This window comes from Gavia stellata, chromosome 6 (genome assembly GCF_030936135.1).
Source record: "Gavia stellata isolate bGavSte3 chromosome 6, bGavSte3.hap2, whole genome shotgun sequence".
Lineage (NCBI taxonomy): Eukaryota > Metazoa > Chordata > Aves > Gaviiformes > Gaviidae > Gavia > Gavia stellata.
Window position 1 is genome coordinate 10,771,934 of NC_082599.1, and position 25,621 is coordinate 10,797,554.

Sequence of the window (25,621 nt, forward strand, 5' to 3'; positions counted from 1 at the left end):
TTCTGAGTTCTCCAACTGATTTATTTTTATATACTGTGTTGTATTTCATAAGATGTGAAGAGTCACATGACTGAAAGCTGACTTTGAAAATCAATGAGGAACAGATACTTACTGGAATATATGAGCAGTGTTGCCCTTTCACATTTTTAAAATATTTTTTACTCTCTCTTTCACACTATCACAGTTATGTGTTTGATAGAAACCTGAAATTCAGTTCTATTTGAGCATTTTTTCTTTATTTTGGTTTGCCAAGTTAATATTAAAAAAAAAATGAATGCTAAGCCAATTCAGTAAACAGTTTTTGAGGAAATATTGTACTGGCTCACTTGTTCTGAATAAAATAAAAACAAAAACAAGACTAAAAACAAAACAGACATCCCCAATATGAAGAACTACATAGAAACTGCTGGCACAAAATAATAGGTTTGATTTTTTTTACCCAATTGTCTAGCATTCGGTTTAGTATATATACTCTGCAAACTATTTCACCAAAAAGACTTGCTATATCTCTAACAACGAGTCTTAATATTATTCCTTGCTCTGGAAAATCAGGTGCTCTCAAACAAATTATTTAAAAGGAATTAAGATAAATTCAAAGCTATTTCACCCTTCTAAGCTTATGATTTTTACAGTACGTGTGAGTTGTCTCCCTCTTCTGGCTGATCCAGACAACCCAAGGGACCTCCAGCTCTTTCTGTTCAAACACATGAGGCTCCAGGTTTGGTGCCGGCACAGCCCAGTCAGCTTCTCTCATGTGTGTGAGTTTATCTGAAGACTGCAGCTTCTACCTACAGGTTCAGATTTGCAACTGGACATTTTCTTCATGGTAAGCATCTGTCTCTTACCATGAGACTACCTATCATCCCCCAGGAAGGGGTGAGCAAGCAATGAAAGAAAGCACAAAATGAGAGATGACAACATTATTATATTTTTCTTCTGAGTTAGCTTTGAGGTTAGGGGACACACCAGGGGTTTCTACGCTACCAGAAGAGAAACACAGTTGTTTGCATACACACCAAGTGGTGTGACTATTTTTGTATCCCAATCACACATCTCCTCTGCTGGCATCATCCAGGGCTCTTTCCATGGCATACATTGCTCACAGCTTGATGCAACAAACTGCCCGACAACTATATTGAGAAACAGCTTGTTTTGCTTTTCTAATTTGGAAAACAAAGGCGTGCTGCAAGCTGCGCTGACTGGGAAGTCATATATCTTTAACACAAAGTAAAAAGGAAAAGAAAAGAAGGAAACATCCTTTAGTTAAGCAGACACCTTCCTCTTTCCTTGCAAAGTGCCCTGTCAGCATGGCCACCCTTATGCCACTTTTCAACACTAGCTGAAAAAGAATGAAACCTTTATTGTCTTTGTGTTCAGAAGTTAAAATTAGGGAATTCTTTGCCTTCAGAGAGAGGGCTTCAGGCTACTAGAAAAGACTCTCCTGTGGGATCAGCTGTGAAACTAATGTAGACTACAGACTACTCACTGCATAGGCCAGCAGGTCTCAAAGGGTTGCCCTGGAAGGTAAGTCCACCACTGGGCCATCAAGATCCAGCCTGGCCCAGAATAACATGGTCCTGCATGGTATGAGCTTTCATCTCCCCTCACACTCAGTCTCTTTCCAGGGAAATCCTTACAACAACAGGAGCCCTTGCAGCCCTATTTCAGGAAATGACTTCAACTAGTCTTGAGGACACAAAGTGTAGGACAGGCCTTGCATGGCTTCATAGAAGTGTACAAGGGCTGGGAGACCTGCTGGGCTTTGATAATCCAACCGCTCAAGCTCAGTGTGCTCACACACTCCATGAACACAGCCTCAGTGCTCAGACAGTCAAGGATAGCCACAAATGGTTGGAGATCACACTTGGGAATCCGTAGCACAGGCTTATCAGACCAACATGGAGTTCAACGAACATTATTTGTACCATTCACATCTTCAGCCAGCACTGCAGATTGTGATATCCCAAATTTGTCTAGTTATTTATATGACAGAATCACACCTCAGAACTAGTGGAGAGCCAACCTATTCAATCTTAGCTTTTAAACTGACTTCTGTTTAACTACGCAGCCCTAGCCTTTGGCTTTCCCTGTAATCAGTGGTGGAAAATAAAATGCAATTCCAATCATAGCTGGACTCTGCTGATTATATAGAGCTCAGCTGACTACACTGCTATCACAGATGATTCAGTTAAGTGTCTGTACAACTAAGTTAGGGGTGGATAATGTTAGCTACTGACAGACTTTTCTAATCAGTGGGCTCACATCTCAGTGGAGCAGGTAAGGGTGCAGGAATTCTTGGAAACTGTAAGCCAGAGTCTTCCAAGGCTCCAAGGCTCTGGAAAAAGCCAGAACCAGTCTCGTGAACTGGGAGCCTGGAAACCGCGTGCCAGCAATTTCCTGCTCCTCCAGTGTCCCATGAAACAGAGCTGGTGTACAATTTCTGTAATTGAACAGGATTGCACCAAAGAAATAACTTGCATATATCATTCATCTTCTCAGGAAAATGACCCAGCAAATCTCTGAGTATTTGTTAATCTGTCAGATATTTAGCATGAGGGAATCCAGCCTGGTGGTTCCCTGTACCTGCTACATCATGATAATTAATAATAAAGGTATTGGACATTGGGCATGCAGCTAGGAAGAGACCTTGCTCTGAAAACTTTACAGCCTGAATGGGCTGGGTAGGAGTACTGAATTCATACCCTGCAAATAAGTCATTTTCCAACAGAGGAATTCTGTGGTTCCACCTCTCCTGAGCCAGAAAAGCCAAAGTCTGCTCTCCTGACTTGTGGTCTGATGGCATGTCTCTAAGACCATGTTTTAAATTAAGGGTGGGTGCCAATACAATATATCGTTGTGACACTGTACATAATAAAGGTGGCTGCCTTCTTCCATTTCTTGGAGGTTATTTGCATTCCTAATCAGAGACAGAATTTGGCTGAGCAAATTTGGGAGTCCCCAGGATGAAGCAAAAATTTCAGCAGAAATTTAATTGCTTGAAATGTATCAAGTTGCCATATTTTGTTTATTTCCTGAGATTCAATTACAAAAATTGCCAGTCTGCAATTCCAAACTGCATGACAACTGTTGAACTTGCAGTCTCACAAGGATAATCACCCCAGAGCACAACAACACAGACATCGCTCCACTACCATAAATTAATATAAGCTGCCAGTAATTGAAAAGGGCAGAATAAACTCCACACCTCCTTTATTGTCTGACTGGTATAATGAGGATGTCATGCTATTGTCTCCTGGGTGGGATCTTTTGCCACCTCTGTTGTTAAAGGTTTTTTCCAGACACGTTGGGTACAAACACAGTTTCACTTCACAAAATGTCTCTGTGCCCTCACCAGTCTGTTCATCCTTGTCAAATCAAGATTTCACACATTGTTTTCTGCACATTTCCTAATCTTAGTGAAAGTTTCATTTCCCCAGCCCATTGCCATTGGCTATTAGTCTGGCACAAAACTCAAGCTCAAAATGAAAAAGATAAAACAGAGAAAAGAAAGCATCCACAGCTACTATTGCTCTGCTTTCTCTTGTCTCAGATAACAAAATATGCTTAATAGCACCATTGTGTTATTGGTGAGCCAGAGAGACAACCAGGTGTATCTTGTCATGCCCTGTGAATATTACCTATTCCTGAAATACTCTACATCCACCCATTAGTGTTTCCAAAGTTCACCATGGCAATAGGTAGAGGAACATTTCATTGTCTAATGGATACAAAACAGCAATAACAACATGGTATTAGCCACTGTGGATGCTACTGACCAACAAGGTCACAGACAACAACCGGACCTGCTCAAAGCTTCGACTGTTGAAACCAAAAGACCAAAGTCTTAAAATGACACTTCGAAATTTTGCACATTAATAATTAATTTTTTTTAATATTATGGCATCCTCATAAGATCTCAGTTATCCAAGAGACTTCTAACATTTTTGCCTACTTGTTAGCAGCAAAGTAAAGAAATTGAGCTTGTTTAGAAAAATGACAAAATTATTTTGCATGAAAAGACAAATATGTTTTAAAATGTAATGAAATCCTGTCAATTTGTTTAAAAATTTTATTGGCAGATTCTGGCTTCTATGTGTAAAAAACTCTCTTCTCTGGTTTAGAAAAGAATGATTTTTCTTTTAGCGTTAAAATTTGCATGCCAGTATACTTTGCATATAATTTACATATCATACTGTATCACAACCACTTGGTCTCTTACTGTAAAATCCAAGATCAGCTCCTAGCATTTCACAGCTAGGATTATTAAAACGTTTTGTTAAGTCAAGTCTGAAGTTAAGCTTTCATCCTGATGCTCCTGGAATCGTCTACTAATGGACAGGAAAGGTGAGCATCTGGTTCAGGCACTGGATTGGGCTTTGGGTCCAGTCCCAAATTTCTCACAGTCTTGTGTTCAAATTTGGACAGTTTCACTTAGTATCTTTATAATTCGTATCCTTATTTGTAAAATAAGGAAAATGATAATTTTTATTCACTTTCTTTTCTAGTCTTGTCTCTTTGAGTGATTATCTGTAATCACTCAAAGGCACAGTTTTCCTATCACTCTGTGTGTGGGCAGGTACCCAGCGAGATCCCAATCCTGTCTAGAAAGCATTACTGTAATGCCCCTGTTAATCAAAACTACTCTGCCTTTTTTCAATTAAATGATTTATGCAAAGAAATATCAATTTGCTAGAGAATGATTTTTTTCATAGATCCACACAAGTTTTAGGGAAACTTTGAACATGGAATTTTTTTTCATGTCAAAGACATGATTTTTGGTTAAAGTTCAGGTGACAGAAAGCTTTACCACCTTCTACAGTTTAGTGTCACTGCATTCCTATGGGAAACCAAAGTTCAAGCCTTCACCCGCTTGACTCAGAACAAGGATCTTGGTGTGAACCAGGAGCTATGTTGAACACCTACCTGTCCCAGGTTCTTATAAAATATCTGGAATATTAACATACCTACAGAAAATGAAACAATTCCAGGAGGCTACTACCCAGTGTAGCTGATGAGGTTTAGTCCACGTAGAAGAGCAGGGCAGAAAATCAGGGTCTCCATCCTTCTGCATAAGGACCTACACCTCCACTCTGTTCTGGGTCTCTGTTACTGTGCTTCTATCATGAAAAACTAGGAAAAGACTTGATTTAATCCAAATGGGAAACCAGAAATGCTCCACAATATCAAAAAGCTCTGCAGCACATAGAACCCCATCCTGCCGAGCACTGGTAGGTGTATACATGGTATCTTCGTGGGGAAAATCAGTGTGCAGATCCTGAAACTGCCTGGGATACTTCAGTAGTGCGAAGTAGCAGGTTCCTGCAAGAATGTGGCTGGAAATGTGACTCAGGACCACAGCTGAGGGCCATGAAGCACCTGAAATATCTTCCTCACCTGTGGTGAGAACCCAAGGACATTACTTAATACAAGGTTATCTTAAGCAGTTAAAATACATTGCAGGGGCTAGGGGTGTGAGTATTCACACAGTATTGGACATATTGCTTACAAGTAGCACTGCACTGCTTTTCTCCAGATACTACCATGAGATGTATTATGGCTTAATGCTTCTCTAATCAATAGATCATCATCATCTCTCTACTTGAGACAAACTTAAATCAGCATTTCAGTAGAAACTACTATAACTGATTTGATCTTTTTTTCCTGAATATTAATCTACTGTAGCCACAGTTACTTGTTATATATGAAGAATTCTCAATTGTTTCCATGATAAAACAGTTATTACTTATGCTAAAATTAATAGCAAAATGTGTAAGAAGGTGAAGTGAATAATGGAGAACTTGGATCAGGTAGTGCTGCCTAACTTCAGTGCAGACTGCTGCTGCTTTGCTGCAGAACACGATGAACTTCACGATTTAGTGTCTTGGGGAAAGGCAAAGAGAAAAAAGGCAGCTCTGGTCTAAGTACCACTCTGGTCAAATGGGTAACAGTTAAGAGGGGCCATTAATACTCTCAGGTGTACATCTTGCTGGTGTAGGTAGCACTAAAATAATGGGCAACTCTTTCTTTTAGGGGATTTCCCAGAAAATGTCTAACTACCTTACATTAGCTGGCACCTGTGTGCCAGACACCTGTACGCTGCTGAACACCCATCTGCTGTATATGCCACATGTATTTCTTCTGTTTTTTTAAAAGCTTGGCAAAGGAGTTGATTAGGAAGATAAAGTCTCTGAAAAACATTTTGGACAAAGATGCCAGCACAGATTGTACAGTAAAAGATATCAGGTCTGCCAATACATGGGCACCACACTTTGCAGGCTGCTTACATTTGCCTCTCAATGATTTATTGCAAGTTACTGGAATTCTCAAATAGTACAAGCCATATCTCTATATTTCCATTTGGTATAGATTTGATAATGAAACGATGCAACCTCCTCAACAAGCAATATTTGTATTCTAGCTATTCTCTTTTCTTGGTCAGTAAAAATATCCTTCCTTTCAGTGCAGTCTCTGCTTATCTTTCCTTTCTGCTCTTTCCTGCTACAGGTGATATAGCTGAATGCTGCTGATAGGACTTTTGTCCAGTTCCAAATCTAAAAGACATACCTTTTGTACGACAATTTCTCCAAGAATTAAATAAACTCACTGATGGTATTTCAAGTTTTAAAAGGACTGAGTCACCCATTACTTGTGTGTGTACAGACGAAACTGTCTAGTGACCAGTAGCACTCAAAACTCGGCTAGGTAGATCTCAGAAAACACAACACTCTCCCACGAAATTATGTCCTTGTATATATATTTATATGTATGTGGTTATTTGTAAGATCAGGACTTTCATGATTTATTTCATTTAAAAAAGGTCACAAAACCCCCAAGAAGTACAAGGACAGAACTAGTGAGTTCAATAACAATAAAACAAAAAAAAAATCACATCAAGGCAAACACTTCTTTTTGGAGGCAATGCTAGAGGACCAGATTTTTGCGCACTTCTGTAGACAAAACCAGAGTATTTTAACAGAGAAGTATATTATTTGAACTTATTAACTGATATAGAAAACATACTACTCTCACTTTTTGGATAAACTGATACACTTTATTCATTCGACCTATTTTTTTTTAAAGAACCTATTTTTTTCTCCAGCTGGTAACTGCCTGACTCTTCCGCTCAGTGCGCAGCACACAAGATAGAAGTTAGCTCTTCAGGTTGTGCATATGCACGCACAGATACATAGATACACACGCAAAACCCTAAAGCAACATACTGCACTTATCTTCTTCCCATTTTTAGATCATACATATTTCATTAAGCTTCATGCAGAGTGTCTTCTGATTTATGGTAATTGTCAACAAAAGCAAAAAATGCCGACAATTTTAACCCTGCAGTACTGAGGATTCAACTGGGATAAAATTAGAATATTTAGGGGAAAAAAACCCAAACCACAACACCCTAAGACACTGGGAGCTTGACCCTTGAGATGTTGTCAATTTTTTATTTTATTTTATTGTGTTTGTTGTCTGCAGAAGCAGATGCCAGCAGCAACATCTGATGTACCGGACACCTCCAGTGTTATCCCAGCATGCTCATGGCCTGGAGGACTTGGAGTGAGACTAATTTCCATATCAAACCCAATTTAGATGAAACATCTTGGTTAAAAAAAAAAAAAAAAAGCCAGCGCATCAATAGCCCCTTGATTAGATTTTCATCTACTGAGCAGACAAATATGAATATTTATTACCATGAATGCAGATTTCCCTCTTTCCATTGCTCTGATCTTGAATATTACCCACCACTAATTTTTATGAAAATTTGGGCAACATAATGTTTTCACATAAACTGACAGTTCTTGAGATAATCCCGTTATTGTTTGGTGGGAAATGACAGTTTCCGCTTATTCATGTGTTAACGAGGGATTAAATATTGTTTTTCATCACCGTAATCTAAGATGGACTGGAAATTAAAATTCGAACATTGTGCATTAGCAGAGCTTTGAGGACCAGAATTTGTTTGCATTCACTTAGTAAAGATCTCTAAGTTAACAGTTTAACAATCAAGTGAAATCCACATCATAAAACCAGCACTGACGTTTGTAAAATGAAGTCATTACTCTACCTGCTAAAGTAAAGAGCCAGAGAGATGAATAGTTCACAAAATGACATCCCTTTGCAAGAGCAAAGTGCACAGTGAACTATTGTCAGCCACAGTGGTCCTCGGGCATTAATGGAGTAGGTCATTTTTCTGTGGCAAGGAATCATGTCCCTTTTCCTTGTCACAGGTTCTGATACTCAAACATTTGGCATCCTCGGCTCACATTGAAAAATCGCTCTATGATAGATCTATCCATAGCGCTAAAAGCAGTCATACCAACCCAGGAGCTCTTTTCACGCATGTTGAAGTGCTGTGCTCACGCCCTATGCAGGTCTTGGCGTGCAGTACATAGACACATATAATTCTTCACAGAAATAGGTATTTTGCTGGAGCTGCAGTATATAGCTATAAAGGATCAGTTATCTCCTCGATGCTTGTGCTTAATGCCCGACAATGCGAATCAGAGATACCTACATGTACCAAAGTGAAAACAGAGACCTATCTGTGACATTCTGCAGTTCACGAGCCATTACATTGCTTGCTGTTTTCTACACAAACTCAGTAAAGTAGGTTTGCAATTCTACTAAAAAAACCCGACATTTCCCTTTGACACCAGTCAAAATGCATACAAAAACTATGCTTAATCAAAGCAACTCAAACATCTGCCTAACTAAATTTTAAAATTATCTCATCAGTATAAATCTAGCTGGAAAAAAGAAACAAAACTGAGCTTCAACAAAATTAATTTAATAGGAATCCTTGCACTTAAATTTAGAACCTCATGAAAAATATTCTGACTCAAATATGATTTTATATGTACAGTACATAAAGCCTTGCATTCTGAAGGATGCTGAACTGATGGACATGCAGCAGCACTACAGCAATGTCACCTCTAAGGGTGGGAACTTAGTGATGTACAGGTGCAAAACCATTCTGGACAGGATGAGTAAGAATGTGGTACTGAACCTTCAGCCTTCCCAGAAAGCGCATCAGACCTTAAGTTTTACAGCCTGGTACTAAAAACCCTACAATAAATGGCACAACAATTCTTATAACTAGATAGAAAAAAAAGGGCTGAGTCACTACCAGCAGCTGAAGCTTGAATTCTAAGGCAAACACGTGCCTTAACACCTGTGCTCCAAAGCAGACCACACTGAAGCTGCCTGCTTCAGGTCCCTGGCCTGCATCATGCTTAGACTTAGAAGAAAAACAGCCTAGAAGAGTACTAGTTGGCATAGGACACAATGTGAGTGACCGTGCCAACAGTTTAACAGTACCGACGAATGTGGGACGATGACAGGCTCTGTGTCCCGCTCTTGTTTATTTGACTAACACTGAGGTAGCTATAAGGCCCCCCTGATGCCAGGGATTAACATAGAGAGGTTGGATGCCTCACAGCTTGAATCTTAGCCCAAAGACACTTCCTCTCCTATGTCCACAGAATGAGTGAGTGGCTTTCCATGTCGACGTGGAGGGGAACATCTGCTGCCCAGGGACTGCTAGAGAGAGGGCTGAGGGACTGGGATCTCCCACCTCTTCCTCACCTCAAATAATCAAATCTGTTTAAGATTGCTTGAAATGCCTGTGTTCCTGCCAGGATCAAGCTCTCGCCTTGGGAGGTAGAAGAATCTCCCTCCTCACAATTTCTGACCAGCTCTATCACTCAAACTTCAGACAGTTAAACAGAATTTAACCTTCATCTACAGCTTCCCCAGCCAACTCATTACACCACTGAAGATTTTGTTTTCCTTTGAGTCATAATGAACTGGCTGCTGGTAGAGGGAGGATGCTGAATTTTGTGAATCAGGAAGATATCTGGCACAAAAAACCACATTCTCCTATGTAAAGATCCTGCATATCTTCTTTATGAATATATCAAATGCAGGCTGCAAAATCATAGGGTAGATAATAGCATTGATTTTTAAGCAGAATTGTCCTGCAGTTTGCTTTATGTAGTCAGTGCTAGTATCTAAATCTCTTTTCTCTACAGATCTATAATTGTTCGTAAGGGAAGCTCTGCTTTAAAGACAATGGCATGACATAGCCTAAAACCAAGACAAATACTTAAAACAAACATATGCTACTTTTTTAACGGAACAATGTTAAACAAGACAAAAAGGAACAACACTGGTAGGATGCATAAGTTCCTGAAGCCACAAGGCAAACCATATCTTGTTTCATTTTACATGATACTGAATAAAAATTGAATTGCCGTAGTTGCCATGGCAACTGCCACATCACTTGGCACTTCTGCTCCTTTAAATCACACAGTGCTACTGTAAAGGAATTCATGAACCAACATGACACTTGAATACTTGTGCTTTTTATACTGTTTCAGGAGGAAAACATAAATCAATATACACTGATTGTTGTCTCTGAAAATCAGGTTTGTTGTATTATTCTTAACATTATAATCTCCTCATTTCCTTGTCGTGTTCTTTACAAATTTGTAAAGAAGGTGGAGGGCGTTGTCTCAATCAGAGCACAAGAAAAGAAATTACTACTGACACCTGATTTCCAAACTGAAGCTGTGACCTGTCATTCAGATGTCAAAATACCTCTGCTATGCAATATTCAAATTAAATACAGGATATAAACATTGGAACTTTGCCCCTCCACAACCAGAGACAGTGTGATATATGACAGAAGAGAGTCTCAGTAGCATCTAGGCATCTCTTTAACTCTATACTTATCAGTAGCTTAAAAGGAAACTCTAACTATAAGCTTAAAGCTAAGCATATTCTAAATGTTTGCAGAGTTCGGGTCATGATTTATATCTTCTGTATATGACATGCAGTCACAGAAGGTATATGACAAAATAATGTGGTAAAATAATAGACATATTCATGCTGCATATTTTTTGTTTTTATTTTGCCGTTTATTAACAGTCTGGATGCAATTTATTTGAAAAGCAGCCCTCTAGTGGGCTATGTACCATAATGAATAGTTAATAAATAGCATTAACATTATTTCTAAATATTAGCTAAAATGCATTTTGCAAAAACATACAAGATCTTAAATAAATGAGCCATAGAGCTCCAACATTCTCTTTGGAGAAATGTAATGTTGTTTAGCTTTATTCCTTAAAGCTCTTGAAGCATTACTTCTAAACGCTACTGTATGACTAACTTCTGATTAGCATCACTTTACTATACATGTATACTCACAAAACTGTAATAGTGAGATATTATTTGCTGTCAGTAAGACTCCATAAAAGTAGTACATTGCTAGGAGCATTCTATGTAAAATATAATCTATGAATTTTTAAGGGTTACACAGCTTTAGAACCTATCATTTTGTGTGTGTGATGAAGTAAATCTTCCTCATTGTGCCTTCACCAAGAATATTTCTAAGATTGTCCTCTTTAAAGTTTTCATTTTATTATTATTTTTCTTATTGGTGTATATAGCCTTAAAGTTACACACCTTAAAGCGAAGAGTCCATCTGTGACCTGATGTATGCCTTGCCCATGGCAATGTATGTTGCTCCAAAACACTGTCTTCCTGGAAATCTCTGTTCAACTGCTAATCAACACAGCCACAGTGATCAGCAAAAGCCAACAGCGAAAGCTGTCTGCAGGATCTCCAATCGCAGATCTCAAGTAATAGGAAAAAATGAATTTGCTGATCTCTAAGACATGGATTTTGTAGAAAAAGATGCTGAAAGCAGGCTCACGGAAAAAGCCCTCCCTGGTGTCCCCTGCTCTAAGAATGCTCACACCGTAATGCAGAGGTGTGTTCCCTCATATGCACCTGTGCTCAGCTTCAGCCTAATTAGTTCTGGTACGAGGGGGGTGGGTTTCAATGGAAGTTGAAGAACTTACCTGTGACTTGGGCTAAAACTTGAATATTTATGCATGCACAGCTGCTGTTCCTACACCACAGTCAGTATCAGAGCTACCTTAGCTAAGTGATCTTGGGTACAGCGTCCTTTTCTGTCCCACTGTACCTCTGGGTGCAATACCTGCTCCAGATGCGGAGCATTTGCTGATTGCCAAGACATCACCGTAAGAACGGCAGCTGGAGTAGATCCCAGGTTAATTTGGTCTTTACAAGCCAAAAGCCAAAGCCAACCCTTAGCATTCTACCTAGTGGTCAGAGAAGATCAGAAAAAAGCTGACCCCTTATTCTTCTGCAATTGCAAATGATTTGTCAAGTTCTACACTCACTCTAATTTTTTATGGATTTCCAATATCATTCTGGGTCAAATCTGGATACATGGACATTCATGACAAAATTTGGCAACATTAAGGAAGACAGTAAGTCAGAAATCTGGCCCTTGCCTCAGAGAGGCTTGCACATCACTGGAAAGTCTGTCTTACCATGTCCTCTAGCTTCACTAGAATTTTTAAATGCAGATTTCTTTTCTTTATTGTAGTAACATCACTTCATGCAACATCAACATAATTCTACACCTATCAAAATATCTCTAAATGAGAATATCCTGAAACATGTCAAAATATCGCTGCTCTATTTTAGAACATCTAGAGGTACAGCGAAATGTTCATTTCACATATATTTTGGGTTATTTCCATTTGGTTTATAAAACTATTCTAATTCTTATATCTGCCATATGAGAACTGTAATTCAAATCCTACAAACAAAGTTACACAGCTCCAGTGATGACTGTGTTTTGAGCAGGCCTACTGGGAAGTTGGAAGGGTTTATTTAAAATAATGTATTGCAGGGTAGGTGCTGTTTCACCAGTTCGAGACAGAAGCAGTGCCATTCTCTTGGTTTGTTTCAGGACTTGATTCAGATAATTTATTATTCAACTCACAGACTCTTAGCCTCCAAAACCTGAACTGAATCATTACATTTTCTTAAGCCACTGGAAAGCCTGACTTTTTATACTGAAAAAATTATTGAAAACAAATTTCAGCCAAAAGCTGGATAAACAGTTATTTTTCCATGCCATAGTAACTGCATTTGAATCATTATTTGAAATTTTCTTAAACTGGAGCTGGACTTGAACCAGACAAACTCTCGTCACAGTCAAGCTCAGAGTGGACTGAGCTCAGAACTGAAAAATACTGAGCTTTTATAATAATTCCACAGTGCTTAAGTGAAGAGAAAGAAGTGGTTAATTTCCTAAAGGATGTGGAAGTAATTCCATGGTTCGTGGTGCCTGCTGAGCTCCCTTGGGCTGGAAAGCAGCTCCTGGGCACAAGTCCAGTTGGACTAACGTTTATGTGGAACTAGGGCTCCCGACCCCACTGAATCCTGAACTCAGCAGAGGTTGGGTGGGGCCATGCTGCTGGTAAGAGGCTTTCCTTCCATGTGAGACCAAAAGCTGCCCCAAAGATCTCCTAGGGGTGCTCGTCTATGCAAAGCAACAAGTTCAACTCCTATTTCTGCAAAATGCAATGGTCCACATCAAGTTGAGAGCTAGGAGAATGGAGTTACGGGTCCTGCTTAAGTGCTGTTTAGCTCTTCAGGCTTTGTACCAGTACTATGCCTCTTATGGTACTATGCAAATATACACATAGGTAACACAACACCTACATTCATACCCTCACGTACACTCAACTATGGGAGGTTCTTGAACTTCTGAAGATGACCTTAGGACTTCAGAGATTTATTTCATGTGTGGGAGATCAAAAGAAGATACCTCAAAGACAACAGCAATTTCATTGTATCTGAATAACCAAGGTGACAAAAGCTCATGATGAATTTGTGTGGCACAAACATCATGCATGACAATGACTCAAACAAACCTTGGAGGGCTACCATATAGAGTTTTAGAGCTGTTATAGATGCTGGAAAACTCCAAATAAAAAATAAACATGTTAGGAAATATAATTCCAGAGGTAGTCAGTACTACGGCAATGCACACATCCTCAGGATTTCAGTATGGCCATTGGTTTTCTCTACAGCAGAGTTATTCCTGATTTTCTGGTATAACAGCCTTCTTACAAACAAGATACGTGTCAAAATAATTAGCACTTTAAGACTGATACACGGCACATCAAACTCCAATCCAACTCTCTGGATCCCTGGACCATTGAATATTCTGCTCTCAAATGTTAGATGGTGAAGAGGATGTGCTGTGGAAGTACCAGTAAGGGTCTGTTGTTCCACAACAACCTGAAAGAAGCTCTGCTTACCCACAGTCCAGACAATCCTTTGCATGGTATCATCCAAACCTTCCCAAGAAATGCATAAAACATTTAAGTCCACGTCCTGACACACGAGCAGCTTTTGATATTGCAGCTAAGGAACTCCTTTTTAATCCCGCTAAAGCAGAGCCTGCCCTAAGTTGACACAATGCAGCTAACCTTAGCCGTATCCAAAAAACTCACTGAAGCTGTAGAAATCTTTTACATGACATAAAGATGATGAACTATACTGTAGCTGTGGTAAACTCCAGACCCGTATTGTTAATGACTACATAGCACATGTTTATGCAGTGACATAAAAGGAATTCATCAGCCCTCCCTGGACTTGAATGAACGGCTCAGTAAGCTTGGTGTGAATTTTATAATCTGTTGTTGCTTTTGAAATGCTTTTCTTGAGATAGAGAGAGAGAGCGAGAGATTGAGGAGCTCTAAGAAGCATTTCTCTTCTCCAGAGAGTTTTCTTCTACCACACCCAAGGCCTGGGTAGTCATTAGTGTCTACACATTTCTTACAGAGGCACGAATCCTGTTGTCATAGATCAACACCTAAACCACATCTCACTGTCCAGAGCAACACATGAATTATTGCTGAGCTTAGAACAGTTCCTGCATTTGTTTATACAGCTGCTCCATTTGCCACTGGTATCTCAGCAATATTTCTCTTGAGCTATTTCAGATATGAAACTTGCCATGCAAAATCAATCCTTTTTATTTTACAGTTCTGCGAGTGAAGATTATATATCCATTAACTTTGTCATGAATCTGACCTACTGTCCAAACAAAAAGGCCATTTCTCATTCTGAAACTAAAGAGTTTTTTCTAAGTACTTTTGATTTGAGCATCTTGACTTTGATTTACAGTTACCATTACATATAATCCCATTCCTGTGTGTGTGAAGAAAAAGAAATCCTTATTCAACAAAAGCCTCCTTCATTATGTTAAAATATGTACTTTCTATTATTTTAACACTGTTAAACACTGGGGTGAATCGAAACCAAACTGCAAAACTGGATTAACAAAGTTAGATTTAACCTGAAATAGCCTGAGTCTGATACCCTATCAACAAAGAAACAGCTTGGTTACAGCACTCCATTATTTTTCATGTAGGTGAGACTGCAGAAATGTATTCATTATGTACACAATCATATCTGATAAGACTTAGAAAGGGGAATGTACACAGCTGGGAGAATTCACATCCAACAAAATACATAAGCAGCTGAATAAATGTTCTTCCATCACCTTAATGTTCCAAACCACTTTGTTCTTTCGCTGCTGATCACCATATCTCAGATGTAGCCTGGAATATATTTAGGCTGAAATTTCTTCTTCCCTTCGGTTAATTAATTTTCACTTTTTGCCTTCTAAAAATACATAGTTGGCAAAGTGTAAAATACAACCTTCTGTCAAAGTCTTTATTAATCCAAGTAGTATCACCAGAATTTTTAAAAGCTATGATAGCCTAAATATATGGGAGGTGATTTCTGCAGTGACTTTACTAAACCAAGCACAAGAACCAGACTGGGGAGATCTCTAGCCTAAGAACTTGTCCATTTTTTCCAGTGCTATTAGCTGGTCTTAAAAAAAGCTAGGAAGTCCTCAAGGCTATATCTCCAGCACATCCTTAGACTACCATGGTTACAACAACCTTATTACTACAATGTGGATTAATGATACATTTAACAGGTGGCAACTTCTTGCATTTCAAATATGCAAAAGTGCTTTCTTTCTTTAGTGACCACATATAAGATAACAATTCATTTAACAGTAAGCATCTGAAGTGAAGTGGGCTTTCATTTTCCAGCTGACTTGGAAGCCAACTGGAATCCATATTCAATGACTGGAATCGGACAGAATACATGGAGATATTTCATTAGCATGAGGAGTCCTGTTAGGTAAAATTTTACTGAATGTGGCTTCCATAGTCTGTGCCACAGTCCTGGTTCTCCTGTTATATAGCAGAAACCAGGGCTTGCGGGTAGCACAAATGCAAGCGTCACTCTGGCTTGAAGTCAGGACACAGTCTGAGGTATACACATCAATGCTTCAAGATCCACTTCCCAGCCCTTGAGGTTATGCACCCTTGAGAATATCAGCTAGTTCAAACAGCTCCAGTTAAGGAGAGATGTTGGCTTTCATTTTCTGATTATTTCACCTGTGTTTGTTTCCAAGTTCTAATTCTTACAGCTTTGACCCTGAGCATCTCAGCAGGTTTCAGTGTTGGTACCACTTCCGGACCAAGTCTTTTGATAATGTGGACAAAGTTACAGAAAGAACCTCAGAAATCCTGGCAAGTTAAGTTCCTAGGTGTGAACTGATAAAAATCAGAAATATAAAAAATTAAAATCAGTAAAAAAAAGAAAAAAAAAGTGAATTCCTTCAGTATATTACAAGTTAGTAGTTAATTATTCTTAATACTGAGAATAATGTAATCACAAGAAAAAGGCATTTGTCTAGCCCTGTGAGCATTCACCACTAGCAAAATTACTTAAATGAAAAGAAAAAAAAAAGATAGCTGTGTACACAAAATTAGCACGAGAATTAGCAATCAACTGTAGTTCATACAAGGTTCTTAGCAGATAGCATCATCTTTATTAATAAATGATGAACTGCTTAGTGGAGTTTTTGCTTAGTGATATCACCATAATAACAGACACATGTTTTATTTATGTTTCAAGTTACATCCAAAATAAGCAAGTCATTCACTGTCAGATTCTCTCTAACATCTGAAGACTCTTTAGCCCAAATTTAAACTTTCATTGATCTAGATGAGATAGCACTCCGCCAAAGCCAAGGGGAATAATACAACGACTTCAGTTGCAGTGCTCATCTTTGGGGATTTTGTTCCTGTGATACAACAAAGCAAAAAACTGCATTTCTTAAAGCTGGCTGTACTTTTCTCATGAGGGTGGTATTTTTTTCTCTCTGGGATACAGTGCTATTTGTGCAGCAGATTGTATTTTGACAGCTGTAACTGTATCATAAAAAGGCCCTTAGCACTATCAGACTGGTAGCTCACAAACGTTCACGAGCGCCAGGATTTCTTAAAAAACCCAACAATTAAAATGTTTTTGAGAGTGTAAAATGCCCCCAAGCCACTTACCTCCCCCACACCAGTCTGCAGAATTTTCAGTCCAGTTGTTTTTTCAAGCTTCTCTTTGTTTATGGCTGTAAGGAAAATTGAGATTGAAAGAGTTATGGGAAAGTGGAATATGCAAAATTTTGCAGCATTTACAGGATAACAAACCTTCTTTCCTCCACCAATAAATTCAGGACAGTTCCTACCTATGCCATCTATGGAATATCTTTCCCTGATAGCAACTCTGCTAGTCAGTTTTTTGAATGCATGGGTATGCCATTAATTGTTCATGATTATGTGAAAAAGAAAGCCAAAATAATTCTAGTTCCCTTGTATACACAGTGTCATACACATTTAACACATATATACAATATGTTTGGAAAGTTCTTTTCAGTGGAAACTTCCCACTGTCTTCCTTGCAGTGAAGAGCAGGGCAGCACCTTACTGTTACAACAGCACTGTCACTGTGTAGGACATATTGCAACAAATGGCAGACTGTTACATAGCAGGTAAGATAAATAGTTTATCTCACAACATCAGGATGCAATGCACAATATTTTGCTTTTAAAAATTTGGATTTGCCCTATTTATCAGCTTCTATACCAGTAAAAGCACGCAAAACAAAAATGAAGTAATCCAGCTTAAAACAGCAAAATGCAAGTTAGAGGTAGTAATCACTAAGACTACATCTATACCTGTAACCCAAACCTCTCCAGGGCATGAACTTGAGCACTGTGTTACTATTGCCTGTACTTTTAAATCATTATGATGGTCTTCACATGCTTTTGGCCTCTGCCCACCAGTATTCTCACAAAAGAATGCCCGACCATAGTTCTGGGGACAGTACAAGGGTGAGATTATTCCCAGCTGGGGATATGGGTAAGGTCATACTGTTTTGGATGGGAAGACTTTAACTTTCTAGATGCAAACTTTGTCATTTGGATACACGGCCAAACTCCAGGCACCTGGTTTGGTTTGTTTATGAGTAGAAATGAAGCCTTGCAGCCTTGTTAAACTCTCCTCCTTTTAGCTGCCTAGTCATTGCCTATGTAATCCAAGTGAGTCATCTAGGTTCTCTCTGCAGTCAATGGAAAGGCATGGACATTTAATACAATGAGTCATCCCACATATCTTACACACAGCTGCAGGCACCTATCTCTTTCCTTTGATTACGGACACAGTTTGGATAGACTCAGCTTCTCAATTTAAGTTACCTAAAGAAAACATTCCTACCAGAAAGGACAAGAAGTGTGCTAGAATATATTGTACACTGTAAATTTACATGAAAATACTGACAGTCATTAATATATTTTTCTTTCATTTGTGAAAAATACTCTTTAATTGTTGCCATTTGAAACATATTCAGAGCAATTCAGATTGCAGAAGACAATTCTCAGAAGCAATATTATTGTGAAATGATATTTTATGTAGTTTGTCCAAAGTGCAATACCAATGACTTACATTTATTTCAGAGGCGAGTTGTATCATTAGGGCTCAATCTCACCTCATATATCCAAAATGTGGAAAGATTTTGGTAAGAGTTTGTATATGCAAAAGCTCAAGAACTGAAACCTCAAGCAATTCTAATACAGTGAAACTTTTCTGACTGCCTTCAGCAAGGGATGAATATTGCCCTTGATTTAAACGGAGAGGAAAGCTCTGTCCACCTTTTAGGCCCAGACAGCTTTAATTTTGCTTCTTTTTAATATGGTACCTGTTAAGCAGATGGAAACATGGAGTCCCAAGCTAAGAAAGCTTAAACGCGTGTTTTGCTGGATGACAGCCTAAAAACCGCGTACAATACTGACATACTTAATACTTATGCCATACCTTACACATTCACAAACATATTTATTCCACCCAGAGTCACAGGGACCACAGGAGAAGGACAGTTGCCTGGACCATGCAATTCGAGGCTACATTTTCACTGTGTTGTATATGTTGTGCAGCATGAGTTTCCAAAAAATAAGTAAATCTTTGCCAACAAGTGTGATTTTCAGCCTTGAGATGGACTCTGGACTATGTCGCTTCACTGGTGGCTGATGACCTGCCATGTCACGTAACAACATTCTCCATTTTGGATGTGCCATTTCGTTGCAAAGGTGTGCCATGCTGCCACACTGACTGCCTCACACCCAGCATACACATTAAAGGCAGATTTCTACCAAATGTAAAAATTTAGAAGATTTATAAAAACAGAAAGCTCCACAGCCTCCTTCAAAGAAACAGAATGGTCCAACAGATGATTCTTTGGTAGCTTAGGATAAAGAAAACAGCACAGCAGCGTGGCTGCAAAATAAATGGGTATAAGTAAACAACAACGCTTAAGTCCCAGCGTGTAATTTCCTACCACATGAACAGTTAATATAAATATTGGGTCTGCTGAATCACTGAATTTTATAATAACCATTACATATTTGACCTCCTTTTTATAGGTTTCCTGCAGACTTTAATTATTGAAGCTTTGATACTAAAAACCAAAAAAGTTTACTTAACACCCCTTTTTCCCCCTTGGTATTGGCTAAAACACAAAGGACAGCTCTGACAGCCATGCTAATATAAACCCTGACAAAATTAGGAGGCATGAAGGCACGACGTGTTATTGATTAAATCATAACCTGAAAATGGTCAAGCTCAGGCACTGTCAGATTGCAGAGAGAGACACAGCAGACAGTCTCCAGCATGTTCAGTCCAGGCGTGTACAGGAGCGTATTTTAGCTAACCTTGAACTCCACAAGCAGTTCAGGAAGGTCAAGAAATTCTGTCAAAAACAGTGGTGCTGAAGCTGAAGCATCAGCTACATATCAAGCAGCTGCTTCAAGCTGCTGAACAGTGAATATAACTACTTATTTTTTTCTATCTATAACTAGAATTGAGAATTTAAGACAATAAAACATAGTCGATAGCCTATAGGAAGATGAGGAAGAATAGGTGGGAAAACAAAGTCAGATATTAAGAACAAGCTATTAATCTTTTGAAAATTGGCCTAAATTTTTTAAAAGTATTTTAGTGTACTACCTGCTAGCTTTTATTCCAATGCAAATATACAGCAGATGCTGTTTCTGTTGCAAATTTTATGAGCTGGAAATGATAATTCTGGATAACATGGTATATTGCACATTCCACCAAAGTTGATTTTTTATGGCCACAGTTTAAAGCCTAATGGAGAACTGACAAACTCATCAGCAGAGGCATAATAAAAACAGCTATTCAAAAAAAAGCAAAAAAAAAAAATCCCAACCCAGTTAGCAACATATAAATCCCTTCTTTAATCTTCCACTGAAACAAAAAGGGCTTCCAAACACACAAAAAAGGAGGCCTTTAAATTAAATTCACTAGATGAAGGATATGCAAATTACCTGAAGAAGCGGAGCCCTATAATGTTCTCAAAATTCTGCAATAGCCTATTTAATTAGTATTTTAATTTATCAGAATAATTCTTTGCACTTGACAATTTATGCAGTATTCCATATAATTAAGCACGTAGCTACAGTGGAATAATTTTGCCTCCTCTCTGTATACCAGTTATTTAAACCTGAAAGAATCTGTGGAAGTCTCTTCTGCGATCTAAATTACAATGGGGACAACTTAATGGCTTTGCTCTATTAGAGAGCACGATGAGGGTGTTACTGAGTGTTTAAGGGTAGGGACTGTCACTGTTCAGAGTCTTCACTAACCTGAGGGAGGTCTGATGTGTTTTCTGAGGGCTAACATTTATTTCCTTTAGCAAAGTTATCTGTCAATGGCGTAGTCAGGCATTTGAGTGTCTAGTTTTGTAGTTGGCAGGTTTAACCTTAGAGTCCATTGGTTATTAGGAGAAGCAAGTTATACAGGGCTTCAAGCAGACCTCCAGTCTCATTATAGCACTTCTGGAAGAAGGAAGCCCTGAAAAATGAGGGGTTTACAAAGGTTTGCTATGAAGCAGGTTGCCAAGCACAACCGCACCCTCCGGCTTACTCGTGGGAGCACGCACTGGCACAAGCGGGATGAGGGAATGGTTTCTGGAGGAGGCTCCCTGGGTCTGTCTCCTGTGCTGCTGCAGGATTTACCTGCTCCAGAGAAGAAACCTTAAATATGAAAAGTAGTTGTGGGAGGATGGTGTCACTCGCAAGGAAACCTTATTTTTCTGCTATGAATCTGACTTTGAGGGTGTGCTGTATTTAATTAAATGTGGAAAAAAAAGTACTTACAGACATATAATTCCCCTGACCTCTATTACATGCTCATTTTAGAATAAGCCAATTCATGCCCTAGACTCACTAACTATATTGACCGGACCTCCAGTCAATAAAGTGATGGAAGGCAATTAATTCAGATTTACTGTAGGTTGTCAGATGAATTCTACAACAACTGTCTTCTTCCCAAGTTGCAAAGCTCCTTTCATAGACCCACATTCAGAAGAATTTCATTTCTTTTCCCTTCTTTGAGGAAAGGAAAGGGAAAAGGAGGAGGAAAATGCAGAGAGACGGTAAGTGTTTATTACAGCTTTTAACCTTTTAACAACTTTCCCAAATCTAACACAAGCAGATGTTGTATTTATTTACATCAAATTCATCTTTGCTTTCTCCTCCCCTACAAAGAACCCCCAGATTATACGGTAAGCTACTTCATAGGGCAGACCAGAAAGGCTGCCTTTATGTTTGGCAGACCCAGCCACTGTGACCTGCATATACGTATCAGATACTAAAACCTTGGTCCCTTGCAAATCAATGAAAATGGATTCCTAGAACATTTGGGGTCTCTCCCTGTTGAAAAGAACACAGTCCCAGAGTAAACCTGCCTTTGCACAGTTGATGCATGTCCTGAAACTGCTGAGACATTCACACTGTTAAATAAGAATGGGACAGAGGAGAACCACGCTGTCGGTTCAGCACTCTGTCTTTTCCCTACAGAACAACCCAATATTACGTAGGTTTTCCCACCTCATTCACTTTCCTTTGTTGGAAATAATTAAAAAGTAGTTTAATGAACTTTGAATTAGATACTTAGGTACCGCCATGTTCAGAAGAATAGACTTTCTGGAATACAAGATAAACTCTCCCTGATTTTAGCGTATGTCTACAGGGTGGTGTGCGGAGGCCTTCTGCGAGGCTCCCCCAGCCCTGGGCACTCCTGCCAGGAGCTACAGCCTGTGAATCTGTAACTCCTCTCCCTGGGCAGGAGTAGCATCAGTCTGCAAGTCAGTCAGTCAAAAACACAACACAAGCATTCAAAATGCTCCAGCTTGAAACAATAATGGCTAACTCAAGTGGCCAGATACGAGGAGAAGAAGGATCCCTTTACTACATTCTACAATTCAGTTAGAGATGGACAAGTACACAAGATACAGGCAAAAGGTATTTTGTCTTCCAGTCTTTACTGGGTGATGGTGTGAGATAGTTGCTTCCCATGTAATTTCTAGTTAACTGGCAGCCAGGCCTGGAATGAAAATGATAGCAGAAAAGTCAAAGCCACATAGCTGTACTAGAGACAGCCTGCTAAATATTATGTCATATTCAATTTTCAAGTAATTTTTCAAATGATTTTAATTAGATATTGTTTTAATCTCACGTGCATTAATTTAATTTCTGATATCAACATTTCAGCTTTCAATCTGTTCAGATGCAGTACCTTGCTGCCCGGAGTAATTTAAAATATCGTTTGCATCTCCAGGAATTTTGAGGGCACACGTCCTTTACAACCTGCTCTAGCCAATAAAGCCAGCAGATGGAAATTCAGGCCGTGTTCACCACTCCCAGTGCACCTTTGCATTCTCACAGTTTTGGGTATAAGACAGCCAAATCTCCATGCACACAATCAAGGAATCTTCCATCTCTGTTTGCCTTGAATTCTGTTCAAAAAACACACACAAAATCCATTTGTCAGGCAAACAGCAGCATTGCATGTTACTGTAAGAGAAAAATTGGCCCATACTTGAGTAGCTGGCAAGAGCTGAGTATTTTTTTAAACTCATTCACTAAAACAATGTCACTTTCCCCTCTGTAAACCGTCTACCTCCCATGTCCCTAATGTCCCATGGTCAGATAATATTCAAGGATAGAGCAGCAAAGACCTGATACATCAAGACCTCACGTAGCTGTCTGTTTGCATAGATTAGGCATGTATTTTAAACACATTATTTCTGCCTGACTGCTTGTATTGATTTACTTTTACTTATTTAATAAATAGTTGCTCAATTCTATGTTTTCCCTTAACTGTCCTTTAAAATGACCACAATGCTATTCTAAAATGTGATATTTAAATTGTAATAGAGGAGTTTGGGATATATGAAATAACATTTTTTTATTTCTTTGGAGCTTTTATGTTAATGGTGGGATCCATATCTACTAACTTTGCTATCTCAACTAAGATGTAAGTCAAGGTTCTCTCACTAGTCAAGAGAAGTAAATAAGTATCATCAGAGATTGACTTACCCCAAACTGAGATAGGTATAATTTATTCATCATATGTAAATATAGACCTGGAAGGGCCTGTTGGGTCAACCAATCAAATTTTTTTTCCCCCCACAGGCAAACCTTTGTAAGAAACATACAAATACAAACTCCAAAATACTTTAGCAGTAAAGCGCAGCATAGCTAACTGGTCAAGGGAGGTGATTGTCCCGCTCGACACTGCACTGGTGTGGCCCCGCCTTGAGTATCGTGTGCAGTTTTGGGCACCTCAATATAAGGACATCAAACTATTAGAGTGTGTCCAGAGGAGGGTGACCAAGATGGTGAAAGGTCTCAAGGATAAGGCTTACGAGAAGTGGCTGAGGTCACTTGGCTTGCTCAGCTTAGAGAAGAGAATGCTGAGGGGTGACCTCATCACAGTCTACAACTGAGGTGCTGATCTCCTCTCTCTGGTGACCAGCGATAGGACATGAGGAAATGGAATGAAGCTGTGTCAGGGGAAGTTCAGACTGGACATTAGGAAAGTTTCTTCACTGAGAGGGTGATCGGTCACTGGAACAGGCTCCCCAGGGAAGTGGTCAAGGTACCAAGCCTGTAAGAGTTCAAGGAGCATCTGGACGACGCTCTTAGTCATATGGTTTAGTTTTAGGTAGTTTTAGTCTTGTGAGGAGCAGGGAGTTGGACTTGATGATCCTTATGGGTCCCTTCCAACTTGAGATATGATTCTATAATTCTAAAACAGTCCTACTTACAATGCCATTTCTACAGAGGAATTAACTTTATTTGAATTTATCTTTGTCTTCCTACTGCTAGCCAATGCTAGACCTTTCAAGGTGTGGTGTCAATGTGACGGTTCTGTTCTTGAAGTATGACCAAAACCAGTTTTTATGAATTAGAACTGTAGAAATGAAAAACCTTTGTCTATTCTATGTAGACCTTCAGAAACCCATTATCAAAAATATTCTAAATAATATAAGGAAGTTGATGTACATCAACAGAAAAGTTTTGAGTACTAATAACAAAAATAACCATGCTTCAGCTATGTATGTTTTACAAATACAGAATATATTCCAGTGAGTTCTTAACAGTGACAATTTTTAATACTATTGACCATTTTAACAGTGATAATTCAATGCTGCACATTACTTGATGGAGTGCAGCACATGCATGTGTAACGATTTGCTTGCATACTTAAAACACTTATCCATTATTTATAGCTAAAGGTGTACCAATTCAGCCAATGTTAGCAGAAAATGAAAAAAGAAGTGTCATTCCATCTGTCACATCAAAATTTCTTCACATAAATATTCTTTGACAAGTTTCATCTCTGTACGGAAAATTCAGATAAAACAACCTGCGATATGTTGAGCTGAAGCTAGAGCAGAATACATTCAAGTAGACCAAAGTGACATTAGTATCGGTGCAAGCCCAGACAATTTTTCTCAACAAGCTTCTTTCTGGGCTGATTGCTAATGTCTAGATCAACTTTTTAGTTGTACTTTTTAAAGTCCCACTTAACATTACAGTTCACCATCATACGTTTAATCTTAACATTTACAAATTAGAAGGCAAGATTCATTGTCCCAGGGGATGGGCGAGTAAGAAGGACCACCTGGATCTCCCTCAGCGCTTCTTAGTGCACAGAAGTCTTTGCCTCCTCACCTTCACAACACTGTGGAAATTAACAATTCATAAAATGAGCTTAAGGCCACAGCTTCTTTTCTTTCCTTTTAAATAAACAGGTTTTTGGAATAGCATTATAAAAGAACAGTTTTGATGCCTTCTTTTATTTATAGTCAAGAATTCAACAGATTGCTTCAATTTTCTTGTGATGAAAATACTAAAAAAAAGTGAAACAGATAATAGCAGTTACTCAGCTATTCAAGGGTAGCTATGTATTCTAGTTTTGTATCTGCTTTTTGCTTCGATTTGAATATTCTCTCCTTCCACGTAGTTCATGTTGATCCCTCAGGATATCCACTGCATCTCCTT

The 25,621-nt window shown here is 38.9% G+C and overlaps 1 protein-coding gene across 1 annotated transcript in view; it reads right to left on the reverse strand.

The window, feature by feature from the left end:
• Positions 1-25,621, reverse strand: part of PTPRN2 (protein tyrosine phosphatase receptor type N2) — a 674,672-nt gene that overhangs the window by 224,159 nt on the left and 424,892 nt on the right. Inside the window, exon 12 of the mRNA XM_059818647.1 lies at positions 17,262-17,326. Within this exon, the coding sequence (XP_059674630.1) occupies positions 17,262-17,326 (65 nt within the window). The remainder of the gene's footprint in view (positions 1-17,261; positions 17,327-25,621) is intronic.